Source organism: Phyllostomus discolor, chromosome 2, assembly GCF_004126475.2.
Source record: "Phyllostomus discolor isolate MPI-MPIP mPhyDis1 chromosome 2, mPhyDis1.pri.v3, whole genome shotgun sequence".
Lineage (NCBI taxonomy): Eukaryota > Metazoa > Chordata > Mammalia > Chiroptera > Phyllostomidae > Phyllostomus > Phyllostomus discolor.
Genome location: NC_040904.2, coordinates 213,364,895 through 213,386,120, shown reverse-complemented (window position 1 = coordinate 213,386,120; position 21,226 = coordinate 213,364,895). Strand labels below are relative to the sequence as shown.

General features: G+C 67.8%; 1 protein-coding gene across 4 annotated transcripts in view; it reads left to right on the top strand.

Moving 5' to 3' along the window:
• Positions 1–18,878, top strand: part of PACSIN2 (protein kinase C and casein kinase substrate in neurons 2) — an 82,285-nt gene extending 63,407 nt beyond the window's left edge. The window contains exons 3-12 of one of the 4 annotated variants that reach the window (XM_028533190.2): positions 4,976–5,132; positions 6,888–7,123; positions 8,513–8,668; positions 9,746–9,921; positions 11,305–11,425; positions 12,662–12,667; positions 13,650–13,771; positions 15,696–15,818; positions 16,224–16,426; positions 17,173–18,878. In XM_028533190.2, the coding sequence (XP_028388991.1) occupies positions 4,976–5,132; positions 6,888–7,123; positions 8,513–8,668; positions 9,746–9,921; positions 11,305–11,425; positions 12,662–12,667; positions 13,650–13,771; positions 15,696–15,818; positions 16,224–16,426; positions 17,173–17,285 (1,413 nt within the window). In that variant the 3' untranslated portion in view covers positions 17,286–18,878. The remainder of the gene's footprint in view (positions 1–4,975; positions 5,133–6,887; positions 7,124–8,512; positions 8,669–9,745; positions 9,922–11,304; positions 11,426–12,661; positions 12,668–13,649; positions 13,772–15,695; positions 15,819–16,223; positions 16,427–17,172) is intronic. The other 3 variants (XM_028533192.2, XM_028533189.2, XM_028533191.2) reach the window with 3 other exon arrangements.
• The last annotated feature ends 2,348 nt before the right edge of the window (positions 18,879–21,226 follow it).

Here is a 21,226-nt window from a genome sequence, read left to right as displayed (position 1 = left end):
GGGGCTGGGCCTGGAGCGAGACCCCGATGCCGCGACAGGAGCTGGGGCCGGGCCGGGCAGCCGGAGGACACGGAGCAGGCTCCCGGGGGCAAACAGGGGCGGCGGGCTGCGAGGACGCCCTGCCCGCCCTCTCGGGGCCCCGCCCGGCCAGCAGCATGACCCCGTTTTGAGGGTGGGGCTCAGGGAGGTTAGGGCTGGCCCAGGGAGCACTGGGGGGAGTGGGGAGCCCAGCAGCAGGGGAGCTGGAAGGCAGGGTGGAGGCAGAAGTGGAACCCCAAGGGAAGGAGGCTGGCAGAGCGCCACCTTGAGGGTTGCCAGAGGTGCTCCCTGGTGTTCCAAGCACATGTCAGATTTCACGGCCCTGCCACCGATCGTGACCCCTTCCTTGGAAAGGGCGCTTCAGAGCAGGGGTCGGGGTGCGGTGTAAGAAGGTGCCTTAGCTGGGAGGCCCCGCGCTGTCACCAGCACTGTCCCCACGGGGACCCCCGGCGGTGTGTGTACGGGGTGTGGCCTCTGCCGCGCGCTGTGGCGAGGGCGGGTGGGAGGCAGCGACACCGCCAGGTCCGGTCCTCAGGCCCTCCCGGCAGACGGGGGAGAGACTCCCGGCCCCTGGCTTCAACTGGACGCCTGGCGAGTGTAAGCGGGGCGGCCGCGAGGCTGGTGCGCGCTTGAACGGCCCCTGAGCGAGTCTCGCAGGACGGGCAGGCGTGTGTGTCGGCGGCTGCTCGTTTGTGGCCCGTGGGGGTTCTGTCGGAGGGCACGCGCGGAGGGGCGAGCACAAGGGGCCCGCCGGCTGAAGAACTTGCTGAAGGGCCACGAGTCCCTCGTTGCCCAAGCCCCTGAGCCCTCAGCAGCTCCTCCGCGCGGCCCGCTACACGGCCCCAGCGCCCTCCGGGCACTAAGACGACACTGCAGGGGCCCGCCCTGTGCCTGGCCTGCGGGGTCGGGGACAACAGGGGCACGTCCTTGCCCTCCAAACTGTCCCACGGCAGTGCCCGCGCCCGTGCCTGGGGGCAGGGATGGAAGGGCTTCGGCCAGGCCTGCCTGCCAGGCACAGCGGGCTGGTCCCCGACCGCGACCCCGGGGGTGAGGGAGCAGGGTGCAAAGCCCTTCATTCAGGTGGCAGGTCCAAGGGCGTGAGCGTTCTGAGGGGAAAAGGAAGGCATCTTGGGCAAGCTTGCTTGGTGGCCTTCAGGTCTGGGGTTCCTGACACGAGCTCCTGGCACACGGCGGGGGCGGGGGCGGGGGCTGCACACCGCCTCGACCTCGGGCCTGCCCTGCGTCTGTGGGGCTGGTGGGGGCGCACGGTCACGTGACACCAACCCGCTGAGTCCTGGCTGCGCGTCCTCCGCCCTCAGCCCGAGGAAGGCTCCGCAGGTGGGCTCCGCCTCCTTCTGGCTGCGTGCTCACAGCTCACTTGGCTTCTTCAAGCCTCAGTGTCCTTCTCTGTAAAGCGGGACCACTGATGGGACCCACTGCCGAGGATTGCGACAGGCCTTGATGACGTGACACGCGCAGAGCTGTCGGCACTGCCCGGCCGAGCGTGCACCGGCTCTGTGATGCTGCCGCCGCCGCCGCCGCTGCCGGACCCTCCGTGGCTGCTGCTGCCAGGCGGCCGCAGTCCCGCACAGCGGGGAGCTGACACGCATGGTCGACGGCCACGTGGGATGAGCTGTGACTGTGGGCGTGGGGACGGTGTGCAGATGGGCCCTCGTGGGGTGCCGCCAGCAGGAGCCCGGGGTGGGGAATTGGTCTCGGCTGCACGCAAGTACAGGTGACACAGGCGCCCCCTGCTGGTGGCCCACCAGGGGCGGCAGGGGGCAGGGAAGTGGCAGTGGGAGGCGGAGCTGAGCCTTAGGGAGCTGGACTAGGGGCAGGGAGGGTGGGACCACTTGTCAGCACCCATCCCCTGCCGTTCAGTCTCCCTGCCCTCAGTGCCTAGTCCCCTCCCCCTTTCTAACGTTATTAGCGCTTGTGCTCGCTCTCCTCCCCACCGCTGCGGCCCCAGCCTCCCGAGCCGAGCCACTGTCTGTCACACCTGCCCTCCGGGAGCCTCACCCCCCGAGGCCCGCCGGTCCCGAGCACAGCGCCCTCGGGATGAAGGCCCGGCCCCGGAGGCCGATCGCTGTCCGACCCACCGCCAGTTGAGTCTCCCCTCGTTCCTCCACCTCCTGTGCTCCGTGTTCCTCCCCGGTGGGCGCCTCCGTGCGCCCGGGTCTCCATGCTGTCGCATCTTCATCCGGCAGCACTGCTCCCTCTGCCTGGAATCCCCCCTCGCCTCCCCATTCCCGCGGCCAGCTTCCCGCTTGTCCCTGGAAACTCGGCCTGGCTGTGGCCTTCAGTATGGCTCCCCCCCCCCCCCCCCCCCCCCCCCCCCCACCCCCCCAGCCAGGCTGCCCCCGAAGGGAGAGGACAGCATGGGGGTCCTGCTCCCGGGCACACTCGTGCTGAGCATCTGTCTCCAGTGTCTTGATGTCCGAGGGGGTGCCTACATTTAGAGGGAGTTAGGGACACAGATGGCTGCAGCCCTAGTTGAAAAGGGGCATGTTGTGAATGAATCAAGTGATGAGACCACGGGGCTGGAGTGCTGGTCTGTCATGAGCCCCCGCGGGCCCCCGCGCCGAGCAAGGCCAGCGGGCAGACGTCGCTGGAGCACCTGGCGTCCCGAGCACGCCCTCTGCCCTCTGCCCTCTGCCCTCCAGCCCTAGCAATGGCCACGGCGCCAGCTCTTAAACATAAAACACGTGCCTCTAGAAGCATCTTGCTGGTGTTCCTTGCTGCTTGTCAGATTTCAAGAGTCATTATTTAAACACAGGGTGGGGCAAAAAGAGGTTTACAGTTCTTCCTGCGGAAAATAATAGCACTCACTATTGGTTACTAAGTAACAACACAAGAATGAATGGTGCTGTGGGCGCGCACAGCTGCAAACCCACTCTTGCCCCCTGCGCGTGCCGACTGACGGGCTACACCAGCACGGGCCTGGGGAGGGGGCGTCCTTTGCTTCTCCGTGGACCTTCTTACCAGGGCTTTGAAAGTCACAGAGGTGAGCAGGTTTCTGGAGAGGCAGCCTGTTCCGACGATGGTGACCAGTTTGAACGTTGTGGGTAGCAGGGGGCTGACAACCAGCTCTGCCCAGCGGCTGCGGGGCGCCGTCAGGGTGCACAGAACCCCGCGACCTGGGCCCTCCTTGCCACCTGCTCAGCAATGCCGACTGGTGTTTTGTGGGTTTTTTTCTTCACCCTGCTGTAAATTTCGAAATGACAGCAAGGCCCTGTTTTAAATGGGAAGTGAGCGTGTGATGTCACTTCCAGCTGGTGGTGAAATGCTTGCTCTCGCCTTCCTTCCAAGCACGAGGCTGCCAGAGGAGAGAGCTGGGAGCCCAGGTCTAGCCCCCATGTGTGGGAGGGCCGCTAGCCCACTTCCTGGCTGAGGACACACGGCCAGGCCTGGCCTGGCTTGGCTCAGGCGCTCCATACGGCAGGCCTGTTGCCTGTCAGAGTGGGCTTCCGTAGAGGGCCGCCCGGGCTGCCGACTGCCGGGGCTCCTCGCCGGGCCCTGTGTCCTGGGCCTTGGCAGGCCCTTCCCACCGCTGCCCCAGACCCTCCCCCTCGCCTGGTCCTCTGGGCTCGGGGTAGGAGGAGCTCTGGTGGCCCAGCCCGGCAGAGCGGGCCAGGCTCTGGGTGTGGGGCGTCCAGGTTCACTCTCAGCAGGGAGGAGGCACGGGCGTGGTCAGCCAGGCCAGGAGCCTTTCAGAGAGAATGAGACTGACCGAAAGGGGGCTGGGATCTGTGAGGACAGGGAGAGAAGTGTTGGGAACACGGCAGACCACACTTCTGTCTCATTCCCTCGGGGAGCCGGGGAGCCACGTGGTGGGCAGTCAGGTCGGCGGCTCCGAGAATGAGACGTTGGACACCCGGTTACCGCTCCAGATGAGCCCCTGGCGTTTTCCTAACCGTCCTTTTATCGTTTACGGTTCAGACGAGGGGCTGGTTCCTGCTTCCATGATGTGAGGGGGCGTCGCCGAAACTCGCCTTCGTCCCTGTCGACGCAGGGACTGAGGGTCTGCGGCCGCGGGGTCTGGGCAGACCGGGGGGCGTCTCTGAGCCGCGGTGTCCTCGTCTCAGGGCGGTGGCAGCATGTGGAGGCCAGCGCGCCCAGTGTGGCGTCCGGCGCACAGCAGGTGCGCGGTGGGCGGGAACGGTGTTGATGGCTGTGGCCGGGAGGCGCACCCGGGCGCCCTCACACCCCCGATGACCCAAGGCCCCGAGCCAGGAGTCTGTAGTGTCGGGTCACGCTTACATGAGTCCCTGCGAAGTCGTTGTTATTTTACATCTCTCTGGTGGGGCTTCCCCAGGACGCCGCCCCTGGCCCCTAGTCTGCGGGAGAGGCCCCCCACCGCGGGGTGCCCTCGGTCCCTCGCTTCCCTGCACCACCGCCCTTCCCCAGCCGGTCCGCCTCCCTCTCTGACCCACAGGTCAGGGCAGGGACTCCGGCCGCACGGACACGGAGGAGCTTCGAATTGCTGGGGTTTTTAAAGATTTTATTCATTTATCTTTAGAGAGAGAGGAAGGGAGGGAGAAAGGGAAGGAGAGAAGCATCAGTGTGTGGTTGCCTCTCGCACACCCCCCACCTGGGGACTTGGCCAGCAACCCAGGCCTGTGCCCTGGCGGGAATCGAACCAGCGGCCTTTTGGTTCGCAGGCCAGTACCGAGTCCCCTGAGCCACGCCAGCCGAGCTCACATTGCAGCTTTGTGTGTTCCCGCTGGTGAAGCGAGACAGGAGCGTGTCACCTGCCAGTGCAGGCGGCCTCTCCAAGGGCAGGGGGGAGCCTCCGGGAGCCTGCTGGGCACGGAGGCTGTTTGTACAGCAGGGGGGTCAGGCCATTACCATCCCCCCGCCCCCCCCCCACCCCGGGAGGGCCGGCAGGCGGGCCGCCACCCCCGCCCCGAGCCTCCCAGCGGCTTCTGTCCCCCAGGTCGGGAACTACAAGCGGACTGTGAAGCGCATCGACGACGGCCACCGCCTGTGCAGCGACCTCATGAACTGCCTGCACGAGCGGGCGCGCATCGAGAAGGCCTACGCGCAGCAGCTCACCGAGTGGGCCCGGCGCTGGCGGCAGCTCGTGGAGAAGGGTAGGGCCCTGCCCGGGGCGACCTCCCTGTGCCAGCTTCCTGTCTCGTGAGGGAGGGGGCAGGAGCGCTCCCGCGGTGCCGGCCGTGATTCCTCCGGGGGAGCAGTGGGCACTGTCGCCACCCAGCAGCGCGGGCTGCGTGAGACTCCCTCCCCTCTCCTCACGACGGGACCTCTCTGGGGTCGGCACCCAAGTCTCCCGGGGCGGCCCCCGCCACCCACGGGGTGGGCCACGCCTGCTCGCTGAACTCACACAGCTCCCCGAGGGCTCACGCCTGAGTGCGCCCCCGTCGGCCTGGCCCCCCAGCTCTGACCCTAGAGGACCCTGCTGACCTGCGGGTCTGGCCCTGGAGCAGTCCGATGGGGCGGGTGGTGACACCTGGCAGGGCTTCCGATGTGGAAGTTTAGTGCAAAACGAGGTTCTGCCCATCTCGTCTTCCCTGGCCGAACAGGAGACTCGGAGCTCAGTGACAGGCGCTGCTGTGGCCCTGGATGGCGCTCAGGACGCACTCCCAGCAGTGGAGGGGGAGTTTGACGGGTTAGGGGGTTGGTTGCCTGGGACAGGGCGGAGTAGTAGGAGCTCCTCGGGTTCTTCTCGTGACTGCTGTCCTTGGAGGCACCGACCAGGGGAGGCGAGGCCACGGGGCGAGAGGGTCCAGAGGGCAGGCCCGCAGGCTGCTTCGGGTGGGCCTAGACCAGCTCCCTGTCCCCCCCCGATGCTGGAGTGGGCCGGCTGTGGGGCTTCGCACGGGGACAGGTGCGGAGGAGGTGCCGGCGGTGGGGCGGCTGTGCGTGGGGTGGGCCCAATGCCACAGGTCTCTGTCTCCCAGGACCCAGCTCTGAGCACAGCCCCTCTGTCCGGTCCAAGCTTGAGGTCCACAGAGTGCTTGCCCCCCACCTTGTGGGCCCTGCCCCAGCGCTGCAGGGTTAGGGGTCCCGAGGGGCCCACCCTCCCCGCCAGGGCCTGTCCGTGTCATTGCCTGGCTCAGACAGCCACTGTCCCCTGTGAGCACCTGGAAGACAGGACTGGGGGCTCCCCCTGCCGTCCCCACCTCCTGCCTCTCCCTCCCTCCCTCCCCTCGTGCCACCCGCACCCTCGGAATGAGGCCGGAGTGCGAGTGTCCCTCCTGAGAACAGTGAGTGAGGTGAGGCAGGCGCCCCATCCCGCAGTCCAGAGAGTTCCACCCGGGCCGGAACCACTTCCTGCCTCCGCCTCTCGCTCCTCCCCCAGGACAGGCCTTGTCCTCTGCTGAGGGGACAGCCCTGCACGCCACAGGCAGCTCTCGGGCCCCCGCTCCCGGCTGGGCCCTTCCTGGGGTGCATAGCAGAGCCCCCGCGCTGGTCCGCCAGCGGAGCCTGTGGTCCAGGGAAGGGGGCCACGGTGCTATGGGGCCCCGGGGGCACGGCCCGGGAGAGAGGTCAGCTCACTTCAGAAGGCCCCTCCCTGTACAGCCAGCCTTACTCAGATGGAAACTTCAGAGATCTGAGTTTTGTAAGACCCCGGTGACTTCTCAAAAGGGGGCATTTGGGTAACTCCCCAATTCCCTTATAAAAGAATGGCCAGGCTGATCCAGCTTCAGTTCCTCCTTACTTGCATCATCCCCGGAACTGGAAAGGGAACAGCCCTGAGACAAGGGGTCGGGACAGCCAGAAGGAAGCCTTCCGGCCAGACGGCCCGGCCGCAGGCCCCACGCCCCCACGCCCCCGGCAGCGGGAGGGGCGGGCAGGCGCAGTGACCCCGGGCTGTGTCCGCGCAGGGCCCCAGTACGGGACGCTGGAGAAGGCCTGGGTGGCCGTGACGTCCGAGGCGGAGGGGGTGAGCGAGCTGCACCTGCAGGTGAAGGCCGCGCTGATGAACGAGGACTTCGAGAAGGTCAAGAACTGGCAGAAGGAGGCCTTCCACAAGCAGATGATGGGGGGCTTCAAGGAGACCAAGGAAGCCGAGGACGGCTTTCGGAAGGCGCAGAAGCCCTGGGCCAAGAAGCTGAAAGAGGTGCGCCCTCCCGCCGGCGGCCTCCCTGCGGCCCACGGGCCTGCGGCCCGTGGCCCCGGCTGGTGACCGCGTGGCCCTAGTCCCCCCGCCCCGAAGCAGTGCCCCCCCCACACCCCCAGGAGCTGTTTGCAGCTTCGGAAATAGAGGGAGGGCCGCCCCTCGGGCCAGAGGACCTTAGAGGCTAACGTTTACCCAAGGTCCAAACGTGAAGTTAACCCTCATCACCCCATTTTACGGTCGGGAGACGGAGCATCAGGGCCCATGCTGGTGGTAGAGCCCAAACCCAGCTCGGTCCGCTGACAGGACTTCCCCAGCCCCCCCCTTCCCCCGCCCCCCGGGAGTCGCCCGTGGCAGACTTCTGAAGCCCTCCGGGCTGGCAGAGAGCATTCACTTAAACCCGTTCTCTCTCGTGCGGGTTTTTTCCTCGAGGATTTGCAAGCGACACTGAGGTTCGTTTTCCCGAAAGAAGCAGCCGCAGCAGCCGCGTCTCACCCAGCCTTGGCTAGCGGGGGGCTTCGGCCCACGTCCCTCCGGAGCTGCACCCCCACCTCCCCCTCCCCCTCCCCAGGCCCCTCCCCCGCACCTGTGTCTTCTGGTCAGAACTGCAGCCTTCCCTCCGCTCCTCTGTCTTGGCCTTGGCCGCATCTCCTTTCCCTTCCTTCTTGTCCCTGGCTCCTTTGTAACAGCCTTGCCCCCTCGGGAGGCCACGGCGACAAGCTCATCTCCTCTCTGAAGTGGAATCTGTGGCTGGCTCAAGGAAGGAGCTTCTGTTAGAGAAGCTACACGCACGTCGGCATCCGTGTGCGTGTGCACGGGTGTGAATAACAGCCACGGAAACCGTGGAAACCGCGGCCTGTGGCCCCGCCTCCCAACATCGCCCCTTCTCTCCTGTTAGGTTTCCCTCTGACGCTCTCTTTGCATCTGCTGCTCCTGCTGCCCGGCGTGCCCTTCCCTCAGAGGGCCACCCCCTCTTTGCCTGCTCGCTCCATGTCACCTGGGTGGCCGTCTCCGCACAGCCCCGCTGGCCCAGCGGCCCCACAGGGTGCCCGTGTCTCCCTTGCTTTATTCTCCTCCTTGGCACCTGTCGCCCTCTGATACACCCGCAGCGTCAGTCGTTTCTTGCAGTTGCCTCCGCAGCTGTGCTGGGCGCCGTGCACCCCCAGGCCCTTCGTCTGGTGCCGCGCCCCTCCCTGGCGCCCAGGACAGCGCCGCACAGAGCAGGCGCCGGTCAGTGCCTGTTGAACGAAGCCCTCTGTTACGGCCGCTTGTGATCCTGCCACGCACAGCTGTGCACCGGCTCTCTCCCCGCCCTGGGCCGCACGGGCAGGTCCCCGGGCGAGGGCTTGGACCTCTCCGAGTCATGGTGCTCAGGAACCGCTTCCCCCGTAGGTGGAGGCGGCGAAGAAAGCCTACCACACAGCGTGCAAAGAGGAGAAGTTGGCGATATCGCGAGAAAACAATAGCAAAGTGGACCCATCCCTCAACCCTGAACAGCTGAAGAAATTGCAGGACAAAGTAGAAAAATGCAAGCAAGACGTCCTGAAGGTAAGTCGTGTGCGTCTCTGTACGTGATAGGTGCACCTGCCTCTCCCGCTCTCGTGGCTGGCCCACGGGGAGCTTCTGTCGCTGCTTGGTGGCACGGGTGGGCGGAGGGGCGTGGCACTAAAACACATCCCTGCCCTCAGGAAGGTCTCACCAGAGCCCACGGCGCCCACCTGAGGATCGGGGCGGAACCCTGGGCGAGCAGGGGAGTGATGGCCCCTGTGCCTGGGGACAGGGTGCCAGTGTCGTGGCGGTTGCTGTGGGCACTCGGCGGAAGGGAGCCCTGGTGTAGGGCGTGGAGCCGTGGGTGCTCCCGGGGCGGAGGAGGGGTAGCTGACGTATGGGCCTGCACAGACGGTTTTGAGAACCAGAGCGCCAATGGCCTTGAATGTCAGGCAAAGCAAAGAGCTCGAGATGCTGCGGACAGGGAGCCACTGGAGAAGGGAGGGCAGAGGTGTGGAGGCCCAGCCGATAGAGGGACTGCTCTGGTGTGGCAGCAGGTCCCCGTGGACAGGTGACGGCTGGTGCACTGGGGCCGCAGGGACCGCAGGGGACGGGAGCGGGGAGAGTTTTCCTGCAGCCGCAGAAAGCCCCAAAGAGGTGTGGGCAGAGGCCGCAGGAGCGCTGGGGGTGGCTGGATGGGGGCTCTCCGTGCAAAAGAGACGGTGAACAGGTGGCGTGGCGTCTGGGGTGCGCGCACCCCCCCCAGTGGATCGGTGAGAAGGTCAGACGGGATGGTCGCGGAGGGCTGCTCGGGTGCCGGCCGGGCTCTGCCTGGAGGCCTGTGTCGTCGCAGGGCCCGAGCGCAGGGCCCCGTCTTGTACCCGGACGGTTCCCAGGAGGGGCAGGGCTGGCCTGTGCTCCGGCCCCCAGCCCGCCGCCAGCTTGGCCCTGCGGACGGCGGCGGGGGGTGTGTCAAGGGACTCGAGGGAGGGTGCAGAGGCAGTAGACTGGGGTGCCCCCAGATGCTGGCACAGCCCCTCGCCGTGCTTACTCCGTACGGACGTCGCCCGGGGGCGCCCAGCCTCGCTCGCTGACCCGCCGGCGGCCCTCCCCGGCGTGTCTCCCCCCCCCCCGCAGACCCGAGAGAAGTACGAGAAGGCGCTGAAGGAGCTGGACCAGGGCACGCCGCAGTACATGGAGAACATGGAGCAGGTGTTCGAGCAGTGCCAGCAGTTCGAGGAGAAGCGCCTGCGCTTCTTCCGGGAGGTCCTGCTGGAGGTCCAGAAGCACCTCGACCTGTCCAACGTGGCCAGGTGGGCACCCTCTCCGCCGCGGCCGGGCGCGCCCCCGTGGAGTCGGCGCCCGCGGCTCCCCAGGCCCAGCACAGCCGTGCCCGCTGGCCTTCTCGCGGCCGCTGTGCTCCGCCGCCTGGGCCCGGCCCCGCCGCTGGGCCTGGGCGTGAGGGGAGGCCGCAGCTGGACCAGCCAGTTGGTGGATTTGAAGTCAGCCCCTCAGGGCTGGCGTGCCCTGCCCCCGGTGGTCTGACTTTGAGGCCCCTCGTGCGTCCCTCCCCTCCAAGAGGGCTGAGGCTGGGCCGGGTTAAGCGACTTGCCCGAGGCCACGCGGCTGGCTGGGGCGGGGCTGGGCCGTGTCCACTCTTCTGTGAACAGAGAGTAACTCCCACGCGTGAGCGCTTGTCCGAGGCCAGCACGCCTGGCCGCGCCCCGTCCCCCCCGCCACTGGCCGGGAGGTGGTGCAGTCGTGTCCCAGTATACCGCAGACTGGGCGGCTGCCATCAGCGGAAATGCACCCCCGCTCCGGAGGCCGGGGGCCGGACCGCTCTGGGGTGGGGTTTGCCTGCCCCTTCCGGCCTCGGGGGTTCGCGCCGGTCCGTCCCTGGCCGTCCCAGCCAACGACGCGCCGCTGCAGCCACAGGCCGTCTTCTCCCTGCGGTCTCACACCGTCCTACCGCTCGGTGTCCGCGTCCAAGTTCCCCCTTTATAGAAAGACGCCGTGGGTGTGGGCCGCTCTGCGGACCGTTTGACCTGGTACCTCTGGGAGGAGCCCTCGGGGGACACTGGGAGCTGCGGGGGGTTGTGTTCTGGAGAACACAGGTCAGCCTGTCACACATGGCGTCGGGCCCACCTACAGGAGGTGGACGGTGAGGCCCAGAGAGGGTGGTGACTTGCCAGCCACACAGGTCAGCAGCGACAGTGCCGGGACCCTCGGTGATACTCCTGCCCGGCCCGGCCCGGCGGCTCCCTGGGAAGGCCGGCTGCTGTGCGCCGTGGCGCAGAAGGCGCCCCCGCCGCCAGGTGGCGTCTTCGAGTACTACCGTTGCACGGCTGAGCACAGGCCGCCCAGCTTCCTGAGGGGGCGGGGAGGACCTTTCCCGACCCTGGGTTCTGGACCTGAGGAAACGGGGCCACCCAGACTGGCGGCCCGTGCAGCCCCGGTGCTGGCACCGATTGTCAGAGGCCCGCGCAGCAGGCTCCGCGCCCTGGTGGTTGCTCGCGCCTGTGCACGCTGAGGCCGGACGATGGCCCGGCCGAGCCAGGGCGGCGTGTCCTGGTCTGCATTGCCACGTCGGCTGTCGAGGGGCCGCAGAGCTCGTGCGTGCCGTGGCCAGGCGTGGTGCTAGGACGGGCGGCGGCACCCCTGCCTTCCCAAAGCAGCAGCTTCTCTCTCTGGCTCAGCTACCGAAACACCTACTGCGACCTGGAGCAGAGCATCAAAGCGGCCGACGCGGTGGAGGACCTGAGGTGGTTCCGAGCCAACCACGGGCCGGGCATGTCCATGAACTGGCCGCAGTTCGAGGTAAGAGGAGGCTGCACGCACCGCCCCTCAGCCCGGCCGAGGCCTGGCCCACGGGGCCGACCCGCACGCTGTCCTTCTCGTTCCAACTCTGTGTTGGCCCGCAGCAGGCTGATGCTCCGTCTTCTGCACGCTGGGCACTGCCGCCGGGCTCTCTGAGCCTCTAGGGAGGGTCTTCCACACTCAGAACGGGGTGGGCCCTGGTTGACCGTTGGCACTCCTTCAGGGTGAGTCCCAGGGGCTGTGGGGCACGCAGGACACCCTCTACCACCGGTTCCCTACCCCGCCCTGGGACCGGGCCGGGAAGGGGGCAGCCGCAGCGCACCCCAGGCCTGGCAGACCACAGGCCCCTGTCCCGCGGCCGCCGGTCCGAGTCAGGAAGGGCTGGCGGTCTCGCTGTGCGGCTCCTCTCCCCTTCACACTTTCCCTTCTCTCAGACAGAGCTCAGCCAGTGTGGGCTCAGGGTTAGCTTTCCTCCTCTCCCACTCCCGTGGGCCCGAGCCTTCCAGTGTCTGTGCGTGCGGAGTCCCTGGGGACCTCAGACTCTTCCAGCTGCCCCGCTGGGCCACCAGGCGCTGCCCCTGCCCTGAGGGAGCAGACGGGGCGATGGCCCCAGTCCTGGCCCTGTTCGCTGAGGGCAGGTTCTCCCTGCCTCGTGGTGGAGCAGGGCCTCTCCCAGGAGGGTGCTGGGGGCGACTCCCTGCCGTGCCCTCGAGCCGACTGGCTCCCCCCGACGCAGTGCGGCCTGAGCCCCGGCTGCAGGCAGGGCCCGCCTCGCCACCTGCCGGCGGTGGGACCCTGAGCACGTCGCTGCCCTCTCTGTGACTCAGTTTCCCCTGTGTCAAACGCCACGACAGCAGCAGCTCTCTCGCGGGTGGCTGGAGGGTCCGTGACCTGGGCCACGTGGGGTTTTGGCCACAGGCCAGCCTCACAGAAGCCCGCCCGGCCCCGTCTTGGCCGGCAGTGTGGTCAGTCCCGGCACGCGGGCCTGTTCTCCGGGGCTTCTCCGGGACTTCCGCGGGTGACAGTGTGGGTCCCTGTGGCCCAGCCCCAGTCCCTTAGGGTGCCTGTCAGCAGTCGACCCCCGGGCAGCAGAGTGTCTGAGGAGGAGGATTTGACAGGCTGTCTCTCGGGGTGCGGTCCGGGGTGGGGGAGAGCCCTGGGGGACCCTGTCCATGGACCCCGTGGTGCTCACTCTCCTCTAATGAAATCATTTGTTTCTTTTTCCCATGCCACGAGGATGAAGTAAGTTACTGTTTCATAGCTAACTCACTGAATTCCAGCCCCCTGCCGTGCGGGTGCAGCCCGGGCGGGTCTGTGCGTGGGTCCGAGGCGGGGTTCTGGACACGTGTACTGGGGAGAGCTGTGGCGGCGGAGAGCCCGCTGGCCGTGTCCGCCCAGATTTGCAGACGGACCGGCCGACTCGGGAAGTCGGCCGGGGGCCGATCTCGCCAGCCCTTGCCAGCAAGCCCCCGGTCAGGACAGGGTCATGTTCGGGAGGTCGCGGGGGCCCAAGTTCCAGTGCGTCCTCAGTCCTGTGACTGCAGTGGAGCCGTGACGGGCTGATGGGCGACCTGGCCTGGCGCCCCCGCTGTGTGGACGAGGAACTTCCTCTGGTCTGAGCTTGCTCATCTGAGACGCGTCTGACTGCGAGAGCAGTCACTGCGCCTGCTCGGAGCCTCGGACTCAGTCCCCCCCACCCCCCAGCACTCGTCCGGTTTGAGTCGTGTGGTGCTGGGTGCCCCCGGGAGGGAGAACTCATTCGCCGTGCGTACACGTGCTTTTCCAGAAAGTCGTGTGGTGGCTCCCCCCTCCCCACTCTCCTGGTGTTTTCCAGAGCGGCTGATAAAAGCCCGTTTACGTGCTGGGAACTAGTGACCCTCTGGGGAGATGAGCACCTGCCTTTGTTAGCGCCCCCCACCCCCCGTGCTGCCTCCGGTCGAAATACAAAGAGCGCCAGGGAGGGCGCCCCTCCGTGGGGACTTGAGTGGTGGGCTGGCTTATCGCTCCCGGGGTGATGCAGTGACCCCGGGGGTTCGCTCCCCCATTGCAGGCCTGCTCAGGTCCCCACGGCCAGTGCTCTTGCACCCTGGGGACCAGAGACAGCTTAGAGAGTAGACAGGAAGGGTCTTCAGCCCTGAAGGCCGAGCCCCCGCCCCGTGTCGCAGACTGATGTGGCCTCAAACGAATGAGCTCCCCGTCTCTCCCCCTCGGTGCCGGCTGCCAGGAGTGGTCTGCGGACATGAACCGGACGCTCAGCCGCAGAGAGAAGAAGAAGACCACCGACGGCGTCACCCTGACGGGCATCAACCAGACCGGCGACCAGGCTCTGCAGAACAAACCCAGCAGGTGGGTGTGGCGGCCTCCCCCCGGGCCCTCTGCATGGGCCGGGACGCCCCCTGCTGGGACTCCCCCAGCTGGGACTCTGGGGGGAGTCCCCAGGGGGCCTCACAGGGACCCCCATGGGCATCTGCCCAGATGCCCCCTGGGCACCTGAATTCTCCTGGAGCTGGGGAAAGATCCAGAGAGGGAGCCTTGGCCACGCCCTTGCTCTGGGCCCCAGTAAGGGGAGGTATTGACGTCAGGTGCGGGTCACGATGAGTCCCCACCGGTGCACACAGGTGGGAGGTCTCTGTCGGCTTCTTCCGGGTGGGTGCGAGCATCCAGACCCGGCTGTGCCCGCCCCTGTGCGGAGGGCAGGTGCCTGGTGGGAAGGCGGCAGGAGGGCATCGGTGAGCGTCCCCTGTGAGCGCCCCGGGTGTTTCTCGCTGCTGGCGGAAGCTGGGTCTGGCGAGAAGAGGTGGCACCGGGGTCATCAGAACCCCTGGGGAAGCGTGAGCGAGACAAGGCCCACCCCGCCTCAGACTTCCCATCACCCATTTCGGGAGCTTGGCCCCAGGGAGCCGTGGTCCCAGCCCCGCCGCCCTGGGAGCCTGCCCACCACACGGCCAGGGGCAGAGCTGCCGTCACACTGAGCTGTGGTGCAGTGCGCGGGGCTGCATCTCACGGCTGCGGCTGCCTAGGGAGGGTCAGCACCACGTCCAGGGGCCTTTCTGTAGCCCCTGCCCAGACCGCCTGGGCGGACGTGGCCTGTCCTCGCTCAGCTGCTCCGTCGCCACCTGGGCAGGTGGGCTGGTTAAGTGACAAGGGCAGCAAGCGCCATCCCAGGGACCAGGCCAGCACCTGAGTGGCTGGGGGGAGGCTGGGGGGAGGACGAGATGGCCCCCAGGGAAGCCCTGGGGGCGGCCTGGGCTGCACGGGCTGCTGCACAAATCCAGCCCCCCAAAGTGACCCCTCTCAGAACGTCGGCCGGGGAAAGGTGCCAAGGTGAGAGGGGGCCTGGGGTCTCAGACGCCGGCCCAGGTGTGGGCCGGGGCAGGCTGGGCCCAGTGCCCTTCACCAGGCCTGGCGTCCGGAAGGTCATTCGGGTCACTCTGTTGTCCTGTGCGGCATTTCTTCCCGCCGCCCGCGCCCCCCATCCTTGGCTCTGAGCCATCGGTCTAGCCCTTGGAGTGCCCGCTCTGTGCGGCCCTGGACTCGTGGGCGAGAGGTGGTGCTGGCCCCGGGAGCCCACCCGGTGACTCGGAGTTCAGGTCCGTGACTTGGTCACAGGGCCCGACACGTGGCGGCCGGTGCCGGGGCCCGTCTTCCTCCTTCGCCGTCCGTGCTGCTGCAGCGCCTGCGGCCCCTGCCCCGGCCGCCCCGGCCGCCAGCCCTCAGGCCCGGCTCAGGCCGGGCTTTCTCTCGGGTCTTCCTGGCCGGACACAGCAGGCAGTCGTCTGGGTGCTCAGATGGGCTCGCTCTCTGGAGCGCAGCGGGGGCTCTTCCTTCCCGGACAGGGCCGTTCAGGGGGCTCCGGCGCTGCTTCCGGTGCCCCAGGCCCAGAAGGGCCGGGGGGAGGCGCCGGACCCTCCCGTGGTCAGGAGGAGGGGCGCGCTGTGCGGTGGGGTCCGCGGAGCTCCGGGAGCCTCCCTCTTCCCGTCACCAGGGCTCCGAGCCCCGGGCTCCCGTCGGGGCAGACTGGTTCAGGTTTGAGGAGGGAGGGAGGATGCAGACCTGTTGTCTGAGACGCCTGAAGGGCGTGCGTTCAGCAGCCGGAGGACAGCGGAGCGTTCGGCCGGCGGAAACCAGCCTCCTGCTCGCACACCGTGCTCCTCCCACCCGAGTGACTGGGGCTGTGAGCCCCTGGCCGTGTGGGTGGTCCTGCAGCTGGAGCGCCCGGCCCCGGGGGCTGCGCGCCGGGGTCCCCTGAAAGCTCTCTCTCTCCCCGTAGCGACCTTAGTGTCCCGAGCAACCCCCCGCGGTCAGCGCAGTCACTGTCCAGCTACAACCCCTTCGAGGACGAGGACGACACGGGCAGCACCGTCAGTGAGAAGGAGGACGTTAAGCCCAAAACGTTGGTGAACGAACGCTTTCCTCTGGTCCCCGCCTGCCGCTCGGTCTGTCGCCTCCTCTCTCTCCGGGGTCTCGGCCCGCGGCGCTCAGAACTCTGCGCGGGGCCCGCGGGCGGTGGCCCGGCTACAGGCGTGGACGGTCTCGGGTTTTTCTATTTCTCCAGGGGGGGCACCAGCTAGCCGTCTGTGGCTGCCTTCTCTCTGTCTGCTGTTGACCGTGGTCACGGCCTCTGCACAGGAGGACGGGCCTGCCGGGCATCCCCACCTCTGCCCTGGGCTGGTGTGGGCCCTGCGAGGCGCCCGGCTGCGCCCTGCGGAGGAGCCCCGGCCCCGCCCCCGCCCCCGCCCAGGGCCTCCCGCCTCTGGCTCCGCCCCCTGCTCAGGGCCCCGCCCCCTCTTTCCTGCAGCGTGAGCAGCTTCGAGAAGACGCAGAGCTACCCCGCCGACTGGTCCGACGACGAGGCCAACAACCCGTTCTCCTCCTCGGATGCCAACGGGGACTCCAACCCGTTCGAGGAGGACGCCGCCTCGGGCACGGGCGCGGAGGCGCGGGTCCGCGCGCTGTACGACTACGAGGGGCAGGAGCACGACGAGCTGAGCCTCAAGGCGGGTAGGTGCCCCCCGCGGCGCCAGCCGGTGCCTCCAGCCTCCGGAGGGCCCTGTTCTGCGGCGGCTCCGCTCCGGTTCCTGCCAGCTGCATGTGTGGGCCCCCGGTCCCCCCAGCCCCCACTCCGACGCTCAGCGCCAGAACTCGGCACAGGGAGGCGCCCTGGTGCCTTCGTGGGCGCCGTCGCCGCCAGCTGGGCGGGGCCTGGGCGCAGGCGCCTGCAGCAGGAGATGCGGAGCCCAGCCCCGCAGGTCCCCGAGGGGAAAGCCTTCCGCCCCAGGCCCCCAGCTGGGGGAGCCCTTGGTGCGGCCACCCTGCCCAGTCCCCAGAGCAGCACCTGGGGCGCCCAAGGGGGGCAGGGGCTGGTCTCAGCTCAGCGCCCTCCAGACGCCCTCCCGCAGCCACAGGGGCCGTGCCGACCGCCAGCACACCCCCGCTGCCGGTGGCCGAGGGCGGTTTTGTGGAACTCGCCGTCCTGGTTACGTGGCTCTGCGGTCTGGCGTTTTCGGTTAAACGTTGGCTGCCGCTCACGGAGATGGGCTGCCGTCCTCAGTTTGAAAAGGCTCGGAGCCCACTGGGCCCCCGGGGGCACCAGGGTCCTCCTCCTCCTGCCATGCCCTGTGGAGTGCCTGTCCCTCCCACCCACATTGTCGACCCTCGGTGGCCCTGGGGTGGGGGGCAGAGGGAGACCGACCGCGGTCAGCATGTCCCCGCCAGCCCAGCCAGACCCCTCCCTTCCTGTCTCGCAGGGGACGAGCTGACCAAGATCGAGGACGAGGACGAGCAGGGCTGGTGCAAGGGGCGCCTGGACGACGGCCGGGTCGGCCTGTACCCAGCAAATTACGTCGAGGCCATCCAGTGACGGCCGCGGGCTGGCCGGCGGGGGGGCGCGGCCCCCGCGCTCCGTGAGCCGGCGGCCTGGACAGCACTCCGGCACCTCCAGCGGGCCGTGCGGGCGGCCCCTCCTGTTCCTGCAAAAGATGATGGTTCCATTGCTCTTGGCTTCATGGCGTCTCTCGAAGACGGACGAGCCGGCCACTACCCCAGGGCGGCAGCCCTCCCGCGGCGCGGCGGGGACACGTGAGCACAGGAAGACGCACCGTCCGCCGGTGACGGCCCTGCCCGCTGCCTGCTCGGTGCGCGTGTGGCTCTGCTGGGGCTGGGCATCCGAGGCCTTGTCTGTGGGCCCGCCTCCGCGCCAGCCCTGGGCCACCCCGCGCTCGCCCCTGTGGCTCCTCCCTCTGACGCGAGCGCTCCCCACCCTCACCCGAGCGAGCAGATGTGTGTGCCGTTTCCCGAGGTTTTTAATTTAAAGGCTGCGCGTGGCTGTGCCTTTTCACTACCCGTCTGTCCGTTCGTTTGTGCTTAAATTCCGGCGCGGACGGGGGTGCGCCGGGCTGGGGGAGCAGTGCCCCGTCACCGCCTCGTGCTGCCCCTCGCCCTCGCCACGGCCCGCGGCGGCCGCAGCCCGGCCTGCACAGACAGGACGCCGGAGGCAGGAGGCCGCGGCGGAGCGCGGGAACACCTCACGGGTGGGAGTCTGCCGTGAGTGCATGGGCTTTGGGAACAGCGTGTGCGGTGCGTCCCACAGCCACCGCGTGGAAACCCAGTTCCTCCTCCGCCTGCTTCAGCCGCGGGGCCGCGCGGGGACCACACCGCCAGCGAGCGGACGGTCAGACCGAGAAGACGTGTGGGTCGGGCGCGGGCACCTGCAGCTCACGGTGCTGCGCTAGTCAGGCCGCCGCGTCCTGGCGTGTGTCTGTGCGTGTGGTTTCATGTTCAGAGAATCTAAAGAGCTTGTCTGCTGTTTCCATGAGATTTTAGAGGCCTTCGACAGTGGATGTAATTCGTAAACTGCTCGAAGACCGTGGCAGTCGGGCCCAGGCCCGGCTGGCGGGCTGGGTGGGCCTCCTCGGGACTCCGGACGTGGGCCCTGGGCCCCTGGAGTGGACGCTGCCGGAGGGAGGTCTGTCCTCCCTGGCCCGCTGCAGTCCACCCGCCAACCGGCCTTCGCCCCTCCACGGTAGGGCACAGCCGAGCCCCCAGGCCTGCCCCGCAGACTTCAGCCCCCCGAGTCCCTCGGGGCAAACAGAAGCCTGGGCTCGCCCCCGGCACAAGGGGCTCTTCCGAGTGTCCTCGGCCTTCAGGGAGCGGACGCGCTGCGGCCGGAAGCGGCACTGTAACCGCAGGGCGGGGGAGGGAGAACTTCTATTTTGTGTAACTCGGACGTCGGGGAGCGGCCGCCGCCAGCACAGGCTGTGCCTTGCCCCATGTCCCGGCGGCGAGCTGGGCGTCTCGCGGGGACAGCGGGTGTGCGTGTGCGGGCGTCACCAAGACTCACCAGCGGAAAGCGTCATTCCTTTGCTACAGATTACCAAAAATTGTCAAGTCTTTTCAGTTCAGGAGTTTCTTTATAGTATTTTAGGAAAAAATCAATAAACAGTTGATCTCACGACCGTGTCTGTGCCGTGCGTGTGCCTCACACTCGCCTCAGCGTGTGCACGTGTCCCCGGCGGCACGGACCAGCTCGGGAGCGGGCGAGACCCTGGGCCCAGACCACTGTCCGGGGGGCCGTGTCCCTGTCCCACTGGCCCTGCTGCACCGGGGGTGGCGGGTTTGAGGCCCCCGGGCCCCTCAGGGTTCCCCTTCCCCCTGAACCTGCCATGGTGTGGCCTGGGCCTCCCTCCCTCCCTGGGGCCCCAACAGCGGGACCAGACCAGGGACCCCGCCCTGCCCCACAGCCGGGCTCCCCGCCCCCCATCCCCGAGCGCCTGTTCATAGGTCATCTGCCGAGCCTACCATCTCCAAACGCCCTGTCCCCATTTCCCTTTGGCTGTATGAAACAGACTCCAAGCCCTGGCTGGGTGGCTCAGTGGGTTGGGCATCGCCCCACTGACTGGAAGGTCGCCAGTTCGATTCCCGGTCAGGACACGTGCCTGGGTTGGGGGCCAGGTCCCTGGTTAGGGGCGTGTGAGAGGCAATCGATCAGTGTTTCTTGTGCACATCCATGTCTCTCCCTCTCTTTCCTCCTCCCTTGCCCTCTCTAAAAATAAATGAACTTTTTTTAAGATACTATTTATTTTTTTTTTAAGAGAGGAGAAGGGAGGGAGAAAGAGAGAGTAACATCAATGTGTGGTTGTTTCTCATGTGGCCCCCACTGGGGACCTGGCCTGCAACCCAGGCATGTACCCTGACTGGGAATCGAACCTGCGATGCTTTGGTTCACAGCCCGCACTCAATCCACTGAGCTACACCAACCAGGGCTTAAAAATAAGTGAACTCTTAAAAAAAAAAAAAAGAAAGAAACGGGCTCCAAGAGCCAAACTCACCTGAGGAGCCCCCCACGCTCAGGTGGGTGAGGTGAGAAGAAAGGCCAGAGGGGGGAGGAGTCGGTGGGCAGCGGCCACTGCAGCGGCACTTGCCCAGCTTGCGGGGTGTCGGGACGAACCTTTGTCCTGTGGCTGCCTGGTCGGACGGTGCTGGGCCCCTGCTGTCCCCTCCGGGGGAGGCGCTGGAGCCCGGCAGAGCCGCCTGCCACCGCCACCGCCCAGACAGGACACCAGCCTGCACCTCGCCGCGCAGCTGCAGTGCAGAGAGGCAGGACAGGCAGAGGGAGGGCCCGGAGCACGGGGTGAGCTCGCGCACCCGCACCGCAGCCCTCGGGGAGGCTGGAGCCGCCCCACTCTGCCGAGGTGGACGCGGGAGGCCCGGGGGCTCTGCCCGTGGTCCCGTGACAGCTGCGGCGCAGCCCAGGCCTGCAGGGTTCCTAAGTGCAAACCAAGCCCTTCCTCGACCACCCCCCGGCCCTCGAAGAGCAAGGGGGCAAGTGGGGGGCACAGCCCCTGCTCAGCGAGGCCTCCTCCCGCCTCCCGTCTTCCCCAGAGTGCCTGGAGGATTGGAAGGGCCCCCCCTGCCCACCTGTCAGCCCTGTCCTGGCCCTCGGGGGCAAGCTGGGCCTCAGTTTCCCCAGGGGAGAACAGTGCCTGCCTTCCAGCAGGAGGATTCGAATGAGGGGGAAAGGCCACAGAAACTCAGGTGGTCACTGAGTGTGGTTATGGGTGACACCCCATTCTCCCTGTCCCCCCCAGCCAGGACCTCCTGGCATCCTGGGCTGCCCCACCCACACCCTCCACACAGGGCCACCGAGTCCTCTCCACCCCTCCGTTGGTCTCCCACGCCCACAGCCGCTTCCCGGGCCCAGCTGCCCCTTCTGCCCCTGGGTCACGGCTGTGTCTGCACCACCCCAGGCAGCCTGTCCCAGGTCCCTCCCCTCGGAGTGGGGCTGGACGGGGGCATGTCACCCTTGTGCCCTGGCAATGCCCCCGGAGGGCAAGCAAGCTCAGGTCGAGCAACCTGGCCTGAGGCAGGCACCTGGCTCTGTCAAAGCCTAAACAAGGACCCTGGGCTTCCTGAGGTCCCTCCACACAGAAGGTGAGGCTGATCTCTGGGTCCCTAGCATCACGGTGGGGTCCTTACCCACTTACATGCATGCGCAGCCTGTGGGCTGGGCCAAGGCCTTGGGTGCTGGGGGCCAGGCCTGGGAGATACTGCTCACAATCCACCAGGTAGGGATGGGGGAGGCCGAGAAGGGCCCCCGCTGGTTCCTGGGGAAGTGACATGCCTGTGGCCCCAGAGCGGGTCGGGGGGGAGCTGAGCAGGGCCCAGGCCAAGCACCGGGTCAGAGGAGCCAGGCCGACCCCGGCACCATCATGGGGCAGGAAGCTGTCAGCCTGCGTCCCACCGGCCTTGGGCTGAACACGCACCAGCTACGCGCCAGGCCCCGTGCAGAGCACCCTGCTGGCA